The sequence below is a fragment of the Dipodomys ordii genome, unplaced genomic scaffold (genome assembly GCF_000151885.1).
Source record: "Dipodomys ordii isolate 6190 unplaced genomic scaffold, Dord_2.0 Scaffold11, whole genome shotgun sequence".
NCBI lineage: Eukaryota > Metazoa > Chordata > Mammalia > Rodentia > Heteromyidae > Dipodomys > Dipodomys ordii.
In genome coordinates, this window is record NW_012267227.1 from 4,855,274 (window position 1) to 4,875,360 (window position 20,087).

The 20,087-nt window shown below is 35.8% G+C and overlaps 1 protein-coding gene across 2 annotated transcripts in view; it reads left to right on the plus strand.

Moving 5' to 3' along the window:
- The window catches only part of Vps13c (vacuolar protein sorting 13 homolog C (S. cerevisiae)), a 147,135-nt gene that overhangs the window by 96,919 nt on the left and 30,129 nt on the right, over nt 1–20,087 (plus strand). For both annotated transcript variants that reach the window (XM_013010094.1, XM_013010095.1), the window contains exons 52-64: nt 805–1,170; nt 1,967–2,053; nt 3,317–3,466; nt 3,625–3,889; nt 4,808–4,968; nt 5,953–6,074; nt 6,754–7,048; nt 8,431–8,820; nt 12,113–12,217; nt 12,926–13,090; nt 14,693–14,821; nt 15,059–15,192; nt 17,855–17,981. In XM_013010094.1, the coding sequence (XP_012865548.1) occupies nt 805–1,170; nt 1,967–2,053; nt 3,317–3,466; nt 3,625–3,889; nt 4,808–4,968; nt 5,953–6,074; nt 6,754–7,048; nt 8,431–8,820; nt 12,113–12,217; nt 12,926–13,090; nt 14,693–14,821; nt 15,059–15,192; nt 17,855–17,981 (2,496 nt within the window). The remainder of the gene's footprint in view (nt 1–804; nt 1,171–1,966; nt 2,054–3,316; nt 3,467–3,624; nt 3,890–4,807; nt 4,969–5,952; nt 6,075–6,753; nt 7,049–8,430; nt 8,821–12,112; nt 12,218–12,925; nt 13,091–14,692; nt 14,822–15,058; nt 15,193–17,854; nt 17,982–20,087) is intronic.

Consider the following 20,087-nt stretch of genomic DNA (forward strand, 5'->3'; position numbering starts at 1 on the left):
TGGCTCAAGTGGTAGAGCGCTAGCCTTGAGCTGAAGAGCTGAGGGACAGCGCCCAGGCCCAGAGTTCAGGCCCCACGACCGGACCAAAAAAAAAAATCTGTAAAAGGCATTATAAATAAATGATCCCTGCCACTGAACAACTCTAGGGCCCATGTGGGAGAAGGAAGTGAATCAGTAATACAGCTGTCAGTGCTCGGGTCTGTGTAAGGTGCTATTGGGAGCATGGCAAAGGGCCCTATATCAGCCCAGGACTTTAGGAAAAGCTCTCTTTTTGTAGGTCTTTTTGAACTGAGTTTGAAAAGTCAGTGGAGGTTAGATAGGTTTATCCACACAACTGACAGTATGATAAAGGCAGAGGGGTGAAAAGGTTCCTTAAGAAGTTGGGGCTGGTCTTACATGGCTAGGTGGATGTGTGGGAGATTTGTGGGACTGTGACTGTGAATTAGGAAAGTGCCAGATGAAAACTCCTTTCACTGATGTAAATGCATCTTTTAGCTTATTAGATAAATAAATATTGTAAAAGTGAACAATAGAAGAATCCTTTTGAATTACTTGGCCTTGTTATTTCTCAACCTTTGGGTTACTCTAGTTGGTTTCATAAGGGCAAGCTCATAGAGAGATTTGTGCACTAAACCAAAGAGAGTTTGAATGTTATCCTGACAGTTCTGGGAAGTTGCTAAAGATTTTAAGCAAAGAATTAAGTTCCCAACCTAATATATTTAAATTTACTTTTGAACTTCTTTATTGCATATTTATTAATTTTCATCTGGGAAAGACAGTATTTTTCTGCTTCCCTTTTTAAAGATTTCACCCATAATTCTTAATACTGTGATGACAATTATGGCTGCTATGTCACCAAAAGCAAAAGAAGATGAATCAAAAGAGACGTCTGAAGAAATGGAAAATCTTTGGAGCATCAGATCTATTAATGATTATAACTCTTGGTTTCTTGGTGTTGATGTGGCAACAGAAATAACAGAACATTTCAGAGACATTGAGCATCCAATGATAGAAGAAAATTGTGCAGTTTCTGTGGAATCCATTCAAGTTACTTTAGAGTGTGGACTTGGGCATCGAACTGTGCCTTTATTATTGGCAGAGTCTAAGTTTTCAGGAAATATTAAGAACTGGACTTCCTTGATGAATGCTGCTGCTGACATGACACTGCAGGTATGACCATATCACTTAGTATTCCAGAGCCAACTTCTTGAAAGTACAGGCACAGTGGGGTTGGTTGGAGGTATGGCTCAGCTGGCAGATGAACAGCCAGTGGGAGACAATGGCAGGTACTGAGTTCAAGTTCTGGAGCTGGCAGATGAACAGCCAGTGGGAGACAATGGCAGGTACTGAGTTCAAGTTCTGGTCTCAGACTTAAAAACAAAAGTACATGTGTAAAATTAAGATAAGAACTTTTGTTGCTTTTGCATGGCTACAAGTATTTATATGAATACGTAATGTAATCTACATTTAGTTTGTTGATACGTGAGATTTTATTTTTAATTCTGGTATTAGGTCTTGAATTCAGGGCCTGACACTGCCCCTAAGCTTTTTTCAATTGAGGTTAGAGCTCTACCTATTGACCCACAGCTCTACTTCCAGCTTTTTAAAAAATTGTAGATAAGCGTCTCAGAGACTTTCCTGGCTAGGCTGACTTTGAACTGCAATCCTCAGATCTTAGCCCCCTGATTAGCCACTGGTACCTGGCTGATGTGTGAGAATTTTTAAGGAAATTGTTGCTAAGTAATTAATGGCTACCAAGTGAGAATAAAGAGACATACACCACTTATCTATCTATATCTATATATGTAGATTATATAGTGTTCTCAGTTTTAAAAATGGCAACTGATATATATATATATATGTATGTATATATATATATACATAAAACATTAATCTTTTTTGTCTGTTGGGTGCAGTTATATAATTTGAGTAAAGGACTGACTGACTAAATTTTGTGCCTTTTCAGGTTCACTATTACAATGAGATCCATGCTGTCTGGGAGCCGCTGATTGAGAGAGTAGAAGGGAAGAGACAGTGGAATTTAAGGCTTGATGTAAGGAAAGCTTATAGAACAACTTTGTACAGAGTGACACTACATTCACTAATACATTTTAATATAATGATTTTCAAGATTTCATTTAGGATCCTTAAAGACCTTTCAGAAGGCTCATGTGGTTAAAATTAATTCTTTCCATACTAATGTTGATACTTTTTATATATTTTGCATTCATATTTTTCATGAACATACAATAGGGTTTTTCAGGAGCCACACAAATGGAATATTGCAACAGATGTAGTAATAGAGCAAAAATGAGACTCCATCTGCCGATGTTAGATTAGTAAATGCCTTTCACTATATTTTCTAGCTATTTTTCTTTAAAATTTATTTCTATTAGAATTTAACATTTAAAAATGAACATTGAAATATTTCAGTTTTCATTTCTAATATAGTTTATATTGATAGATAAAAGTCAACATAATACAGAGTTAAGATACTCAGAGAGACAAAAGAATCTTGAGAATTGCTATTCTAGTTCACGAACTCTTTTCTACTGTTTATGATATTTCTTGAGAGCACTTGGGATAGTTACCACAGCATGTTTTCCAGATTAACAGGAATGACTGTTACCTATTATTAGATTGTGACAGCATTATAAGGAGTCACACACTGAAGCTGACGTAGCAGATCTTTTGATAAAAGAGGAGAACTCACCTAAATTGTGTCCCAGTTCCTTTTCTGAAGTGCAAATGTTTCTGGCCTACCTCTCTACATCCTCAGGACTGTTTTACAAAGATTTTCAAATGCTGTTAGAACCTTTTGAAGGTGTAGTGATTTGGTGTATACATGCTATCCCATGATGGAAAGCTCATATATTTCCTCCTTTACTATTGCAACCCGTTAAGACTATTTATACTGAAAAATAGTGCTTTTAGAAAACAAACCTGACTGGGATTGCACCAGATTAAATCAGATGCTAGTTGAAAGTTGATTGTACTGTTTATTGTTTCTAGATTATACCTATAATAAGTATTAATTTAGGCTCACTTCAGGCTCACTGTTGATTGCTAATCAACTCAAGTGGTCTAACGTGTGCACAAGAGATAAGATATTGTGTTCCTTTTCCCATGCAGGCAATCCACACTAAGATAAAAATTGCTGATCTCAGTATGTTAAAGCAACTTCAGAATAGGTTTGAAAATGACTCTTTTAAGGAAACTTATGTAAAACATATTTAAGAGAATTCAATACTACTGAGTTTAAAAATCTTATTAATTGGTTGATGACTTGAATTTTCTGTGTTATTTATCTTTATAGGTCAAGAAGAACCCTATCCAGGATAAAAGTTTGATGCCAGGAGATGATTTTATTCCTGAGCCACAAGTGGCAATTCACATTTCTTCAGGAGATACAATGAATATAACAATATCCAAAAGTTGTCTTAATGTTTTCAACAATTTAGCAAAAGTATGCTTGATTCTTATTTGAAATGTTTCAAGTTGAATTTAAGAATGAAATGTGTGGAATTTTTTTGGAATCATAAAAACGAGTTTCTAAAAATGTGGTCATGGTACACTGGAAAGTACACTGGAAAACTTTGATGATGTCGATATGTTCCTTTGCAGGGTTTTTCAGAAGGTGCTGCTTCTACTTTTGACTACGCGTTAAAAGACAGAGCTCCTTTTACAGTAAAAAATGCTATGGGTATTCCCATTACAGTGCAGCCCAATGGTAATCTCAGGGTAATGGGCTCCTCTGAGAAAAGGGATGTTTACACAGTGGACATTGGTCATGATTTGGAGCTGGAATATGCCTGTGCGGAACCTTCACAGCAAGGAAAGCTGTCCACACTGAGCCGTCAAGAAAGCTCCTTCTTCACTTTCACCTTTGGTATGATGCTTCTATCTTAAGGGCATCTTAGGAATTGTTGTAGACTGAGTTTTAATAAAGTATTTTGAAAAAAATTACTGCAGATACAGATATATTGGCAAACAATATTTCTTTTGTGGAGGGAGAAAGGGCATACTTGAATTTGAACTCAGGGACTAATACTTGGTAGGCAGGTGCTCTACCACTTGAGCCACATCTCCAGCCCTTTTAGTTTTATGTTATATTTCAGGTTGGATCTCAAGTTTTTGTCTAGAGGCAGCTTTAGATGACTTCTTCCTACCTATGGGCCCATTTGATGACAGGCATGTGCTTCCACTCCCAGCTTAATGATTGAGAGTCTCACTGAGTTTTTGGATAGGCTAGCCTTGAGCCTCAGTCCTTCTAATCTCTACCTACTGAGTAGCTGGGATTACAGACAAGAGCCACTATTCACTGGAAGACAACATTGCTAAAGACTTGGAATAAATAATTGATAAACCTTTGTCTTAATGTTCTTCGAAACTTGAAAGGATTAAACTTGATTAATTTGTAAGAAATACCTGAAAAAACTAGATTATTTCTATTTCTTTGAGTTGTACAATACATAGTATGCTTCAAAAAGGAAAAGAGCTCATTGAAGAGAGAAAATAACAATATTCAGAATGTCTTAAGATACTGATGATAGTGATTACCATAGTTGAGAGAAGAATTAAGTTGGATTTTGTTTAATATACTCAAAAGTCCCCAAGTTGCTTTGGATCAAAAGTCTTATTTTTTTTTCTTTTTTTCTTCCTTACATTTTAGACAAACATTTTATAGTGATTACTTTCAGTTATAGGGAAAACAACCGTGTTACTTTGTGATGCTCATTATTCTGACATGGACATATTGATAAATGAACATTTGACTGACATTCTCTTCACTTATGCTCTGCCTTAGTGCCACATGGATATACAGAAGTTGCAAATATTCCTGTTGCCAGACCCGGACGGCGATTGTATAATGTATGGAATCCCAATGCTAGTCACTCGGACTCTGTCTTGGTACAGATTGATGCTACTGAAGGGAACAAAGTGATCACCCTCCGCTCCCCTCTGCAGGTAGTCCTTACTGATGGATTATATTTCTTCCGTAGTGTCAGGAAATTAAGTCATTCACCTGAATATAGAAGATGGTACAACTTCATTACATCAGTGCTGGAAAACAAAGATAAATAATAACCTGCTTTCATAGTATTCTTTATTTTAAATGTCTGATAAAAACAATATTGTTCGCTTTTAAGCCCATATTTATTATATATAAAGTTAATGAAGTTTTTTTCCATTTAGATTAAAGATTCAGAGTGAGGGAACAGTGTAATTATAATTGGTTGTTAAATAGGATAACACACCATTCTCTTGGTCACTTGGTATTTCTTTTATAAGTGTATTTGAAGGGAACAGTGGAGTGATCCACTCTCCTGAAAGATCTTTTCATCATTTTAATTTATATAAATATTTTCTTTTACTTTTCAAGTTTAACCAAACATTTTGACTTTTCTGTACCTTACAGGTATCAGTGTGTCACTATATTATCAGCAGAAAGACATTTCTTCCTATTTAGCTACAAATTGAGAAAGTTTCAAATTTTGGATATTTTTATCTCTTTGTTATTAGCTGCAATATGTCATACTATAGTCAAGAACACTGTTTTTCTCTCTTTTGCTCCTTTTCTGTTTAATCATATGCTACATTGAGAAAGGTTATAATGGAGAAATGTGGCTGAAATCTTCCAGAACACCACAGATTTGAAGGATAGTATTACAGACTTCAGATAAGCATTACTATACAGTATACAGAGTATGTTTATGCTTTAGTAACTTCCAGCTGCCACTTAGACATCAAGTTTATATGTTATCTGTATATATAAATACATAATGTATTCATACAAAGTAAACTTAAAACATTCTAAATATTTTTAATTGTCAATGGATATACCTTCCAGTATTGGTTTTGAAACTTTTCAGATCTAAGTGATTGTATGAAACCAATGGTTTTTAACTTACATGTCTTTTTGAAATAATTGTATATCTTTTTCTTCAACAGATTAAAAACCATTTCTCTATAGCATTTACCATCTATAAATTCGTTAAGAATGTTAAGCTATTAGAGCCCATTGGAATAGCCAAACCTGAGGAGGAGTTCCATGTCCCACTAGATTCATACAGGTAGATACTTCTTTGAATATACTATGCTCTGGAATGGGACACTAGTCATTGGAGCTGGGGAAGGATGGCAAGGACAACAAATTAAAGGAGGGACTTTTAGGGATTGGGAAGGGTCCGAAGGATAGGAGGAAGAAGGGATATATGAAAATACCACGGTGAATTCCTTACTTTATACAATTAAATATGTTCATTTAAAAATAAATCATTCAAGAAGAAATTCATCTTGTATATTTTAAATTTTGTCAATTATAGATCAATTTTCTAGGAAAACCTCACATTTTATTATCTGAAGATTTATTAAGAACTAGTTTTAAGACAAATGCAGCCTTTTTTATTGAACTTGTTAGCTTAGAACTCCTTATTTTGTTTTTGATATTTTAGAATGTTTAAAGATATGTATTTAATATATTTATTAGATCATCTCTGTATTTGAGATGAAAAAAATTAAGTTGTCCTCGTTTTACAGTGTTTTTGTTTTTTTTCCCTCCTAAAATGTTGCTTTGTGAGTTAGCTGAATAACTTCGAACAAGTTTCCTAACCTTTCTTAGCCATAGTTTCCTTGCCATAAAATAACAATAATAATACCCACTTTGTAGAGTTATTGAGAATATTTAATGAGGTTGTTTTTCATTCTCAAAGATTTTTTTTTTCCTGCTGCTTTTGCTTTTGTTTTCTGCAGAGGTCAGTTGTTTGTTCAGCCAGCTGGAATCTTAGCGCATCAGTACAAACCGTCTACCACCTACATCTCCTGGAAGGAAGAACTCCACCGGAGCAAGGAGGTCAGAGGCATGTTGCAGTGCCCTTCAGTGGAAGTCAACTTCTTGCCACTCATTGTGAATACGATTGCTCTGCCTGATGAGTTAAGCTATATCAGTACCCATGGCGAGGACTGGGATCCAGCTTATCTTATCCATCTTTATCCTCCTCTAACTTTGCGGAATCTCCTTCCATATTCCCTAAGATATTTACTTGAGGTATACTTCTTGCACTTTGTTTGACTCTTACTGTTGCACAAAGTGAAATTCAGTTCTGTTTGATGTTTCTTGTTGATGTCTGTGTTTTCCATAGCATACTTGCAATAATTAGTATCAAAGAGACCAAGAACTGACAGCCTCTATTGGTATCAAACAGATAGTACAATTTATGTTTATCAACACATTTAAGCCTTACAGTAGCCTTCTGCAATAGACCCTTTTTCACAGAGGGATTACATGACTGTCCACAGTCCCCTAACTAATCACTGGTAAAGTGAGCATTTAAACTAGGCAGTTTGGCTTATTGATCCCTACTACTTTTCTGTGTCTGCCATAAATTAAGAACCTTCATCATCCCTTTGGTATTCAGTAAAATTCCATTGCTTACAGGGGAGAAAAAAAGCCAATGATAAAATAATTCGTCTTACAGCTTTTACTTTAAAGTTAATATTATAATTATTTGGTCCTAGGTCTTACTGAAAATAAAAATAATTACTCCCTTAAGATATAATAAGGAAAAAAAAAGGAAATGATAAGGAACATTTTCTAGTAGTGGGATATTTTAAAGTGGCAAATTCTTAGTGTTGGAACCTACATTTTTTTCTTTATTTAACAGTGAGTCATTCCTAGGTTAAGAACCAAAAATGAATTAAATGAACTAAATAGTATATATACAAAAGACATTTTTACGCTTGGTGCCAGTGGCTCACACCTTGTAATCCTCACTGCTTAGAAGGCTAAAACCTGAAAGATTGTGGTTTAAAGCTAGCTTGTGCAGAAAAGTCCATGAAATTCTGTCTCCAAAATAATCAGGAAAAAGCCATGCTGAAGGCATGGATCAAGTAGTAGAGTGCCAGTTGAGCAAGTGTAAGGCTATGAGGTCAAACACCATTGTTGGCAAACAAAAAAACTACAAGAACTTTTCAACAAGTAAGCCTGATTTATATGTTGGTTATTCGTTTAAAAAAAATCATTTCACCTTTCTTAGAAGACATCAAAATAACTTGACATTATTTTTCTTTGTCTATTCATATGGGATCCATGAGCCATTGCATATGAAGAGAGGAGCCCAAGCAGCTAAGTGGCTCATTAATGACACAGCTCTAATGACAACAGCCTCAGGGCTCTGCAACCCAGCCTTTGATTCTTGGCATAGATATGATTTTGTTCTCAAAACTTAGGGCTTATGGCAAACAGACAGTTCTGCCTGTGACAATATTGTAGTGTTTCTTTTAAATCTTTAGTGGTTACTAGGTATCCATAAATGTGTAAACCTGACTAGATTTGGCAGTTCACAATCACTTGTATAAAATATATATTTTGGCTTTCAAATGTTTTTGAAAATAGCTAAGCAGATTTGAATTTTGTGTGTCTGCTATTAGGGAACAGCGGAAACTCATGAGCTAGCAGAAGGAAGTGCTGCTGATGTTCTACATTCTAGAATCAGTGGAGAAATTATGGAATTAGTCCTGGTGAAATACTTGGGTAAAAACTGGAATGGACACTTCCGCATATGTGATACACTCCCGGAATTCTTCCTTGTGTGTTTTTCCTCTGACTCTGCAGAAGTGATGACAGTCGACCTGTCAATACATGTCAGGAGAATTGGCAGCCGACTGGTGCTGTCTGTCTTTAGTCCCTATTGGTTAATTAACAAAACTTCTCGGGTTCTCCAGTATCGTTCAGAAGATATTCATGTGAAGCATCCGGCTGATTTTAGGGACATCATTTTATTCTCTTTTAAGAAGAAGAACATTTTTAGTAAAAATAAGGTATGTTTTTGTTATATAAAAAGTTAAAATAGGTAAATCCCTAATCTAGAAACTTGGAACTCCAAAACCATGTTTACCTATTTGCTGAGTGCCTTTGGCATGAATTAAATGTAGGAGACATCAGGAATGCAGAATCTGGTGAGAATGATAGGAACCAATAGCAGCAGTTTCCTGAAGCCTTCTCCAGGGAATATAGAATTCCTCGTGTTCTTAAAGCCTGTCAGGTGGAAAAGTTTTATTTTATATCCTTTACCAGTGATGACATGGTATTTCTGTAGATGCAGCAGTTGCATTTCTTGTAGATTAGTTGAGCCTTCCAGTGCATGAGAAAAGCCCAATGACTAAGCCCTGTCCTTTGTGCTCTGGCCTCTTCTTTCCTCTTCAGACTCATCTCTACATTCCTTTGCACTCTTTCTCAAGTGCTTACATCTAAGCTTTTCCATATACTGCACCTTCTGTCCCCTCTGGCTCTTCCATTTCTTCTACTTAACCTGTTTTCTTCATCTTTTTTGGTTACCTGCTTTTTGTGTTTTGGAATTCTGAGGCCTGATAAGTAAAAATTCTTCATCATTCCATTTATATTCTTACAGTAGTGCTTCTCAATTTTCAGTGGACACTACAATTACTTAAAGGATTTTTAATACTGTTTGCTGAGATGAGCACCAGTGACACCTATAATTGTAGTTACTCAGGAGGTTAAGATCTGAGAAGTGAGGTTTGAAGCCAGGCTGAGCAAACAAATCCCAGAAACATTTATCTCCAATTAACTAGTAAAAACCTGGAAAGTGAAGGTGCAGCTCCAGCCTTGAATGAAAAAACTGAGGGAGCATAAGACTCTTAAGTTCAAGCCCCAATACTTGTATCAAACAAAAGAAAACAACAACAAAAATTAAGAGTTTCATTTGGTAGTCTAGGAATGGCTTGAGAATCTCTGTATCTGTAAAGGATTTTCAGGTGATGCTAACATTGGTGATCTGGGGACCACTTTGAGAATCACTGATAGTGAGGGTTGATTAATATACAGTATTGTAACGTGGGTGCTGGTGGCTCACGCCTGTACTCCTAGTTACTCAGGAGGCTGAGATCTGAGGATCGTAGTTCAAAGCCAGCCCAGGGAAGGAAAGTCTGTGAGACTAATTTCCAATAAGCTACTCTCAAAAAGCCAGAAGTAGAGCTCTAGCTCAGTGGTAGAGCAGTAGCCTTATGTGAAAAAGCTCAGGACCGCATACAGGCCCTGATTTCAGCCTCAGTACCAGCACAAAACAACAGGTGACCAAACATTGTCCCAGGTTAACTCTGTGTTTCTGTGTTTTAGATTAATAAAAATTTGAATGGCACATTCAGGAGCAGAATAGACTTTCCTGTCCTACAGTCAGTTTCTACTATGTCTCTCTCTTTAAAATGTCTGCTTATAGGGCTGGGAAGGTGGCTCAGTGGTAGAGCGCTTGTCTTGCATGCCTGCGGCACTGGGTTCGATTCCTCAGCACCACGTAAGAAAAAGGCCGGAAGTGGTGCTGTGGCTCAAGTGGTAGAGTGCTAGCCTTGAGCTGAAGAGCTGAGGGACAGCACCCAGGCCCAGAGTTCAGGCCCCACAACCGGACCTAAAAAAAAAAAATCTGCTATGGACAAGCACTGGTGGTTCATGCCTGTAATCCTAACTACTCAAGAGGCTGAGCATTAGAGGATCATTGATTGAAGCCCCAGGGCAGGAAAGTCCATAAGATTCTTTTTTTTTTTAAAGTTTTTTTATTGTGCAAATACTGTAGAGAGGGGTTACAATTACCTGGGCAAGATAATGAGCACATTAGTCCATAAGATTCTTATCTTCAATTAACCACAGAAAACTAGAATTGGAGCTGTATCTCACAGTTGTCTAGTGCTCACCCTTTAGCAAAAAATTCAGGGACAGTGTCCAGGCCCCAAGTTCAAGCCCTAGACTGACCAAAAAAAAAAGAAAACAACAACTTGATTTCCATCCCAGATCTACTAGTAAACTCATTGTTCTCTCATGCTATATTTTCCATAGCATCTGCATCTGTTCTATGGGCTCTTTTATTGAACCTTTTGTCATAATTATTGGTATTATTTCCTGGTTTCCCTGTTTATTTCAATTCTATTGAAGACACGAACTGTATCCTACTGTCTTCATAGTGCCTCTGACAAAACCTTCAATGTTAAGTGTCTGCTAAATAATGTCACCAACTCTGTATATTTAAGAATTTTTTAGCTCTGTATTGTAAGTCTAATACTAGGAAATATTTTTTGATAAGTTTTTTATTGTGAAAATACCATACGGAGGGGTTACAATTACATGAGCAAGGTAATGAGTACATTTCTTATCAAGCATTGTTGCCTCCTCCTTTGTTTTTCCCCTACCATCCCTGCCCTCCCATCTCCACAACTACACTCCCCCCCTCCCTGCCCAAGTTGTAAAGTTCATTTTTCGACATAGCGTCTTGTACATCTCATTGTTGCAATGGGTCCACTTGTATCCCTATTTAAACAATTTTTTCCTCTACCCCTCCCCAAATTATACCAACATCAAATGCAGTGAAAACAAGTGTTATGCCGTGGGGGAGGGATATACAAAGCAACAAAAAAATCACCTTATAAATATGTTAGAAACAATAACAAGAAAGAAAAAAACACTTGTGTCCTTATCTTGGGGTTCATTTCACCTAACATCATCTTATCTGATCTTTTCTGCTTGTCTCAGACATATACTGGTTATTTCAAATAAGGGAAACCATGGGACCTATGTTTCTTTAGGCCTGGCTTACTTCACTTAATATAATTTTTTCTAAGTCTTTCCATTTCCTAACAAATGGGGCAATGATATTTTTTCTGATGGAGGCATAGAATTCCATTGTGTATATACACCACATTTTCTTGGTCCATTCATCTACTGAGGGGCATCTGGGTTGGTTCCATATCTTAGCTATGGTATGTAATGCTGCACTAAACATAGTTATGCTGGTAGCTTTAGTATAGTCTTGTTTGTTATAACAATTCTCTTAATCATCTTAGTCTTAATTAATCTTTATTTTCATAAGCAAGATCTCACTGGTGTCTATCTTTAAATTTACTTTCTGCTCAGATGAATGAGATGGGGAGAGCTATATTTTTGTTATATTGTCTGTGGTTCTGTTACATTTGTAATACGACTGTGATTATATTTTCCTATGTCTTACGGTGCTAAAAGAAGTTTTAGCAGTCTAGAAACATCCTAACAAATAGAGTGAATATCATCTTTTAAGTTTCTTAATATGATAGTATGTGTTTTCTGGTATAGGTACAGTTAAAAATTTCAACCAGTTCTTGGTCCAATAGTTTCTCATTGGATACAGTGGGAAGTTATGGCTGTGTGAAGTGTCCTGCCAACAACATGGAATACCTGGTAAGCATCTGCTTAATTTAATTATCTTCGACTGTATTCATCTTTCCCATAATTCAGTAATTTGACATCAAAGTATTAAATTGAGTGCTATCTACAAATTTCTACAACCACTGTAATTAAAGGAGAACTTGAATTTGTTTAAACAATGAGTTGAATTCCCTGAAGGAAACTGATGTATTTGACTATTGCTTCAATTTTATGTTTAGAATAATAAAAGGTTCACAGATTAAATGTGTTATTGCAAATTATTACTACTTTATTAATTGATGTTCTTGACTTAGTTTCTTTTAGAGCCAAACTCAGGCACTAAAAATTTCCCTTTTAGTTAGATGGTAATCAGTAGTAGAATACAGCTTTTTTTTTTTTGGGTCCGGTCGTGGGGTCTGAACTCTGGGCCTGGGCTCTGTCCCTCAGCTCTTCAGCTCAAGGCGAGTGAGTGCTCTACCACTTGAGCCACAGCACCACTTCTGGCCTTTTTTTTTTCTGCTTATGTGGTGCTGAGGAATCGAATCCAGAGCCTTATGCATGCAAGGCAAGCGCTCTACCACTGAGCCACCTTTCCAGCCCTAGAATACAGCTTTTATTAGTTACTTTAAGAATTCTTATTTTTAAAATATTTTGAGATATCTGTGTGAATGAGAGAGTTGTGTCAATTTCAAAGAGATTGAAAAGTGCTCAAAAATAAGCTTGTGTGTTTACTTCCCACAGGTTGGTGTCAGCATCAAAATGAGCAGCTTCAATCTCTCCCGAATAGTCACTTTGACCCCTTTCTGTACCATTGCAAACAAGTCTTCCTTAGAACTCGAAGTTGGGGAGATTGCCCCTGATGGCTCTATACCAACCAACAAATGGAGCTATGTTGCTTCCTCAGAGGTAAAATTGCCTTTTCATGTAACTCATTCCTAAAATAAACATATAGATATGGACATGTTAAGTGAGTTTTATATGCCTTTTTGTATACTCACTCTATTGTATCATATTTATTTGTTAAACTAAGACAGCTGGCTTTGAAATTTTTTCTTACATACTGTAGGCATACGTTTGGAAAGAGTCATTGATAGTATTTTCCACAAGCTCACTCTACATAATTAACAGTCATTCTCCAGTTCTTCGCACACATATAAAATGTGAATGTATATTATGAAAAGTTCATAGAGATAATGTAAATTTTATAAAGATAATTGTCAAGATAATGTCCCTGTACTCATTGTCAGGATAGTATCTGTATACCCAAAGGAGCTATATAACCTTATCAGGGCCTGAGATGCCTATAAATTAACCCATGGAGAAAAAGATAATATGTAAAGTTACAGGTTTTATAGAATTTTTGAATAAGTGAACTGGACATTTACTTGCCAATTAACAAGAATTCAGCTTTCACATTTTATAGAAAAGGAGATTGAGGTTCAGACTTTTTTAGGGTCAGTAAGGTCTTACTAGTTGATTTGGTACATATTGGTAGTCTATATCAAAATGTCAAGTTTCATGGAAGAGATAGGATTTGAACTAAACTGTTCAGGCTCATTCAGGTTTGAGGAGATGTGACAATAAGGGAAAGAGTGAAGGAGTAGAGTAGGTATTCAGATAGTGTCACTTGACTTGGACTGATTTCAGCAACCAAATACCTGACTTTCACATAGGTGAAGGCCATTCTCCAGACAAGTTTAATAAAAAAAAATTGTAAAGTTATTTTTTGCTCAAAAGGGCAGATGTAATACAGATTTAGAGTTCTAAGAGTCATGGTCTTTTCATGGCACTTAAAATTATCTCCCCATGTCTTGGAAACAAATAAATAATAATAATTTTTATCTTTGAAATGAGCTGTCAGGATTTGTTCGATAGCAGTAGGAAATTTTGAATTAGGAACTAAATCCTGGATTTTGTAGACAAGAAATAGGCTCAAGGGAGAATATGGTTTTAGTAACATCAAAGAGAAAGTAATCAGTTCTTTCAGCAAATCTGAGATACTCTCTTTCTCTGACTCATTTGTCTTTCTGGTTTATCTAGGAAAAGCTGCTCTATGAGAGAACTCTTCATGCATTAATGATGTAAATGAAATACACACAAAAGCGAATTTTGTTAAGATTATAGTATTTAAAAATATTCAAGATATCTGAGGTAGTGATCTTAATCAATAGGCTCTTTATATTTTAATTGTAACATATAGATAAATATATATTCCAATGAGTTTTATTTTTAAAAATAGTTATTATGTATTTTGGTTTAGTCTTTGGTTGAGATGGGCTCTCAGTTTGTAGTCCAGGCTGATCTTTTAACTCTTTATCATCCTGCCTCAGCCTTCAAGTGTTTGGATTACAGCTGTGTTCTTCAATACCTAGCTTGTCAATGGTTGTACTATAAGAAGTAGAACATTTGAAGAAATAATTTAATCAAAGTCACATTGAAAGTTGAAAGCTTAGTGTCTTGTATGCCATAGTACCGTTTTCAAACTGATATTAATTTTTATATTTTTAGTGCCTTCCATTTTGGCCTGAAAATTTGTCAGGCAAACTTTGTGTGAGAGTGGTGGGCTGTGAAGGATCTTCCAAACCATTCTTTTATAATCGGCAGGATAATGGAACTTTATTGAGCTTAGAGGACCTGGTAAGTTCTTTCCAAAATGCAGTCATTGACTTTTAAAATTTGCTTTAGACTATATAAACTATTCTAAAAAAAAATCTACTGGTAATTATTTGAAGGTGGTGTTGCATGAATTTATAATGTTATGCATGTGTAAAATTTTAGAAAACAAGGCTTATTATTTTTGAAAAAATTATAGAATTATATATGTAAGTAACATTAAACTAGTACAATAATTGTGTATATGTTTTCCTTCAATAGAATGGAGGTATCTTGGTGGATGTAAACATTGCTGAGCATTCAACTGTCATAACCTTTTCTGATTATCATGAGGGGTCTGCCCCTGCCCTGATAATAAACCATACACCATGGGCCATCCTCACATATAAACAAAGGTAAGAAAAATAGAGTTAATGGAAACTCTGATTTATTTATTTAATCTATTTTTATAGTACTGGAAATTGAATGCAAGGCCTTGCACTTGCTATGCAAGCACTGTACCATTCTACTAAGTATGATCCTTATCCTTTTTATTTTGAGATAGAGTCTTGATAACTTTTGCCTTGGCTGGCCTCAAACTGAGCTTCTCTTGACCCTGCCTCCCTAGTAGCTTCTACTGTTGTACCATCATGCCTAAAGCTTCTGATTTACTGCCATTAGTCTACTCTGCCTTTTAGGGAAGCACTTGGTTTCAAGTGTTTCCAGGTTTTAGAAAGGTAGTATTGCACTCATACTCTTTAGGTTGTTTTTTTTTTTTTTTAACAAATACTTTGAGCAAGTCTTGAGAAAGTACTTAAAATCAACATGTTAATATTTCTGAAGTAAAGCTTATAGATATTCACACCAAGCAAGACAAATTAGAGACTTTCAGTTGTCTCAGGTCAGTTCAAATAAAATTTTCCTGTCAGATTTGACAACACATTTGGTAAAAGATCTTTTAGGGATTTTTAATGTTTAGAGTAGCAAATACGGCACTCTGAATCAGCTTAAGCATTCTGTTCTCTCTGTAACATGGAGATGCTCAGTGAACCTCTCCTGATGAATCTGTATCTGCTTTTTGGTTAGTGGGAGCAGAGTTGTCTAAATGAAAGGACAGTGAGTAGAGAGTGATGCTGAATTTATAGTGCAAGGTAATAGGAATTTTGTTATTCTGCCCTTGCTTGTGCTGCCATTTGCTGATGTTATTGCTTAATGGCATAATAGTTTTAAGCCCTCAACATACATTATATATATTATGCATTATATATGTATACAACCAAATAAATATATTTATAAATTCCTTGAAGATTTCCCTATTCTTAACTTTCCTGCTGTGGATCCAATGAGAGTTTTAAAAATACAGATACAGAGGGAAAGTAGTAGAAAAATCAGGGAAGGGGTAACAAGTTTGACAAGAAATGTACTTATTACCTTACTTATGGAACTGTAAACCCTCTGTTCATCACCTTGACAAAAAAAGAAAAAAAATACAGATCCAGGATCAAAACATAGGTAGATTATTTTGTAGTATATAGACCAAGATTTTTTTTTAATTTTATTTTATTATAAAGGTGCTGTACAGAGGGTTACAGTTACATGAGTAAGGCAATGAGTACATTACTTGTCGCTCATCATTACTCCTTCCCTTGTTGTTGTCCCACTATCACTTCCCTTCCCCACCTACCACAGTCCCCTGCTCCCCCTACCCCAAGTTGTAAAGTTTGTTTCCACTATACTGTCCTGTGGGTATCATTGTTGCAGTGGGTCATCCTGTGTCCTTATTTTACCATTTTGTTATTCCCCTTCCCCTCTCCAGATTAGACAAATGTATATACAAGATGCAGGGTATCAAAACCAAGTACAGTGACAACAGGGGATATACCATAGGGGTAAAAACACACAAAGGAAACAAAAAAAAATCACATAGTACATTTAAAACAACAAAGACAGACCTCTTGTGTCTGTATCTTGGGGTTCATTTCACTTAGCATCATCTTATATGGTCATATATACATAGCTTTTGAACTTTTCAGCTTATCTGATAAAATTATCCTATACGTATACTAATTATTGCAAATAAGGGAAACCATGGTACTTAAATTTCTTTGGCATTTACCCAAATGAAAACAAACAAGCTACCAGCACAACTATGTTTATTGCAGCATTATTCACCATAGCTAAGATATGGAACCAATCTAGATGCCCCTCAGTAGATGAGTGGATCAAGAAAATGATATATATATATATATATAGGTACCTATATATATGTGTGTGTGTATATATATATATATATATATATATGCTTTGTTTTGTATATATATGCTTTGTTTTGCTTTTGCTGATATGCATATGTGTATACATACATACACACATACATATATGTGTGTGTATATTTATATATATATATATATCTCACATTAGGAAATGGATATATATATATATATATATATATATATATCACATTAGGAAATGGAAAGACTTAGACCAAGATTTTTAAACTTTAGTGGTCAGTTTTTGTTGCCATTCAGATTCTGATTTAGCAGCATGTGGAGAGGTTGCAGGACTTTGCATTTCAGCAAGCTCCTCGGCTGTGCTGCCAGCCCATGCCACACTACATACTAGCTTTGAGTTGGAATACTATATGCTTTGTTTTGCTTTTGCTGATATGCATATGTGTGTACATACATACACATACTCATTTTGGATAGCTTAAGTAATAGATTTAAAAGTTTAACTATAGGCATTGAATGATGTTCTGTTATGGAGGATATTTACTGTACAAAGCCTTTTCAATAAGTGAATGTTGATTTACTGGTTCATTTGTATTAGTGAATTTCATTGGCATGTTTGTGCCTAGATCAGTCTAGTTTATTGAGGCATTGGAAACAATATCATAGGGTAATAATCTGTCTCCCCAAGCTTTAAAATAGTTTGTTGGACATTTTAGCTTATTTAGGCAGAGTCATATTTTATTTATTAAATAAAATTTATTAGGACTTTTGTGCTAGTCCCTACCTTAATAAACTTCAGGCCTTTGTTTCTCAAGGTCAAGGTGTTAATAACTTTCCTTTCTTTTAGTGGGACACAGGAGGAAGTGGACTTGCCCCCAAGGAAAGCTCGACTTTTTGCTTGGGCTGATCCTACTGGACCCCGAAAACTTACATGGAGATATTCAGCAAATCTTGGGGAACATGACCTGTTAAAGGTACCATTTGATTAGGATGAGTGCTGTATGAGTTGTGGGGTGGGGTGGGAATAGTCTAGCTGGCTACATCACATCTTGGCTCTCAACTAAAAGTAACTTGGAAGTGTTTTCACAGAAAGGTGCTTTCAGAGTTGAAATTGTTCATACTGATGTTTTATCATAAAAATATCCAAATGTATTTACATTTAAAAAATAGCGCCAGGTGCTGGTGGCTCACGCCTGTAATCCTAGCTACTCAGGAGGCTGAGATCTGAGGATCACAGTTCAAAGCCAGCCCAGGCAGGAAATTCCATGAGACTCTTATCTCCAGTAAACCACTAGAAAACTGGAAGTGGTTCTGTGGCTCAAGGGTTCGCCTTGAGCTGAAGAGCTGAGGGAAAGCGCCCAGGCCCAGAGTTCAGCCCCATGACTGACAAAAAAAAAAAAAAAAAAGTTTGTACCATCTTGTCTAAGTAAGACCAATAAAGCATTGATTAACTTTTTTAATATATATCTTTTATTGAAAAGATACTATACAGAGGAGCATTGTTACCTCTCCTTTGTTTTTCCCCTACCATGCCTTCCCTACCTACCTCCACTACTCTTCCCTCTTCCTCCCCCCTCCTCCTGAAGTTGTAAAGTTCATTTTCAACATACTGTCTTGTACATCTCATTGTTACAATGAGTCAACCCCTATCCTTGTTTCAGCATTTTGTCCTCCCCCCACCAAATTAGAAAAATGTATACATAAGATGCAGGGTACCAGAATTAAATACAGTGATAACAGGGGTTATACCATGGGGGAAGAACATACAACAGCAAAAAATCACATAGTACATTATAAGTACATTAAAAACAATAGCAAGAAAGATAAAACCTCTTATGTCCCTATCTTGGGGTTCATTTCTCTTAGCATCATCTTATATGGTCATATGTGCATAGCTTTTGACCTTTTCTGCTTGACCTAAACATATACTAGTTATTGCAAATAAGGGAAACCATGGGACCTATGTTTCTTTGGGCCTGGTTTACTTCACTTAATATAATTTTTTCCAAGTCTATTTCCTAACAAATGAGGCAGTGTCATTCTTTCTGATGGAGGCATAGAATTCCATTGTATACATATATACCACATTTACTTGATCCATTCATCTGTTGAGGGGCATCTGGGTTGGTTCCATAGCTTAGCTATGGTAAATAATGCTGCAATAAACATAGTTGTGCTGGTAACATTAGTATGGACTTGCTTGTGATTATTTGGGTAAATGTCCAAAAGTGGGATTGCTGGGTCATAGGGGAAGTCTTTTGAGGAGCCTCCATACTGCTTTCCAAAGTGGGATTAACCTTTTTTTAAAGGAAAGAATTTTAAGGTTAAGTGAAATAGAACATTAAGAAATCTATACTCTTGTTAGCTGTGAGGTTTTTAGACTTGTTTCCCTAAGTAAGGACATATAATTTATTAATCAGTAGTTTGATAGTATACAAATTATCTCATAAGATATCTAGTGTTATATTTTTTAAACAATATTCAGGTAGCTAAGGTAATTAAATATGTTATATGTTATTTCTTTTTGTTGTTGTTATGGTCATTTGGGCTTGAACGTTAGTGGGCACTGTCCCTCAGCTCTTCAGCTGAAGTCTAGCACTTTACCACTTGAGCCACAGCACCACTTTGGTTTTCTGGTGGCTTATTGGAGATAAGAGTCTCACAGACTTTTCTCCCTGGCTGGCTTTGAACTGTGATCTTCAGATCTCAGCCTCCTTAGTAGCTAGGATTACAGGAATGAGCCCTGGTGCCTGGCCAAAATATGTTATTTCTTGAATTCATGATTCTAGAAGAGGAATAAGAGCCTCCTTCTCTTAAGATAGGAATTGCCCTTGAATTAGTGGTACATCATCCAGTTTCTGGAAGGAGATACTCCCATGATGAAAGAGTTCACATAGTGTCATATTAAGCTAGTTAAGCTAGTTGTTGGAAAGGCTCTCAGGTTTTTCTTTAAAGTTGTAAATGTCCAACAGTGACTATATTATATTCCCCTGTATTCCTTCTGAGATATAAAAGAGAAAGATACATTCAGTCTTTGAAAAAATAGGATAGCTCCTATGTTGTGAGCTTTCATGTTTTTT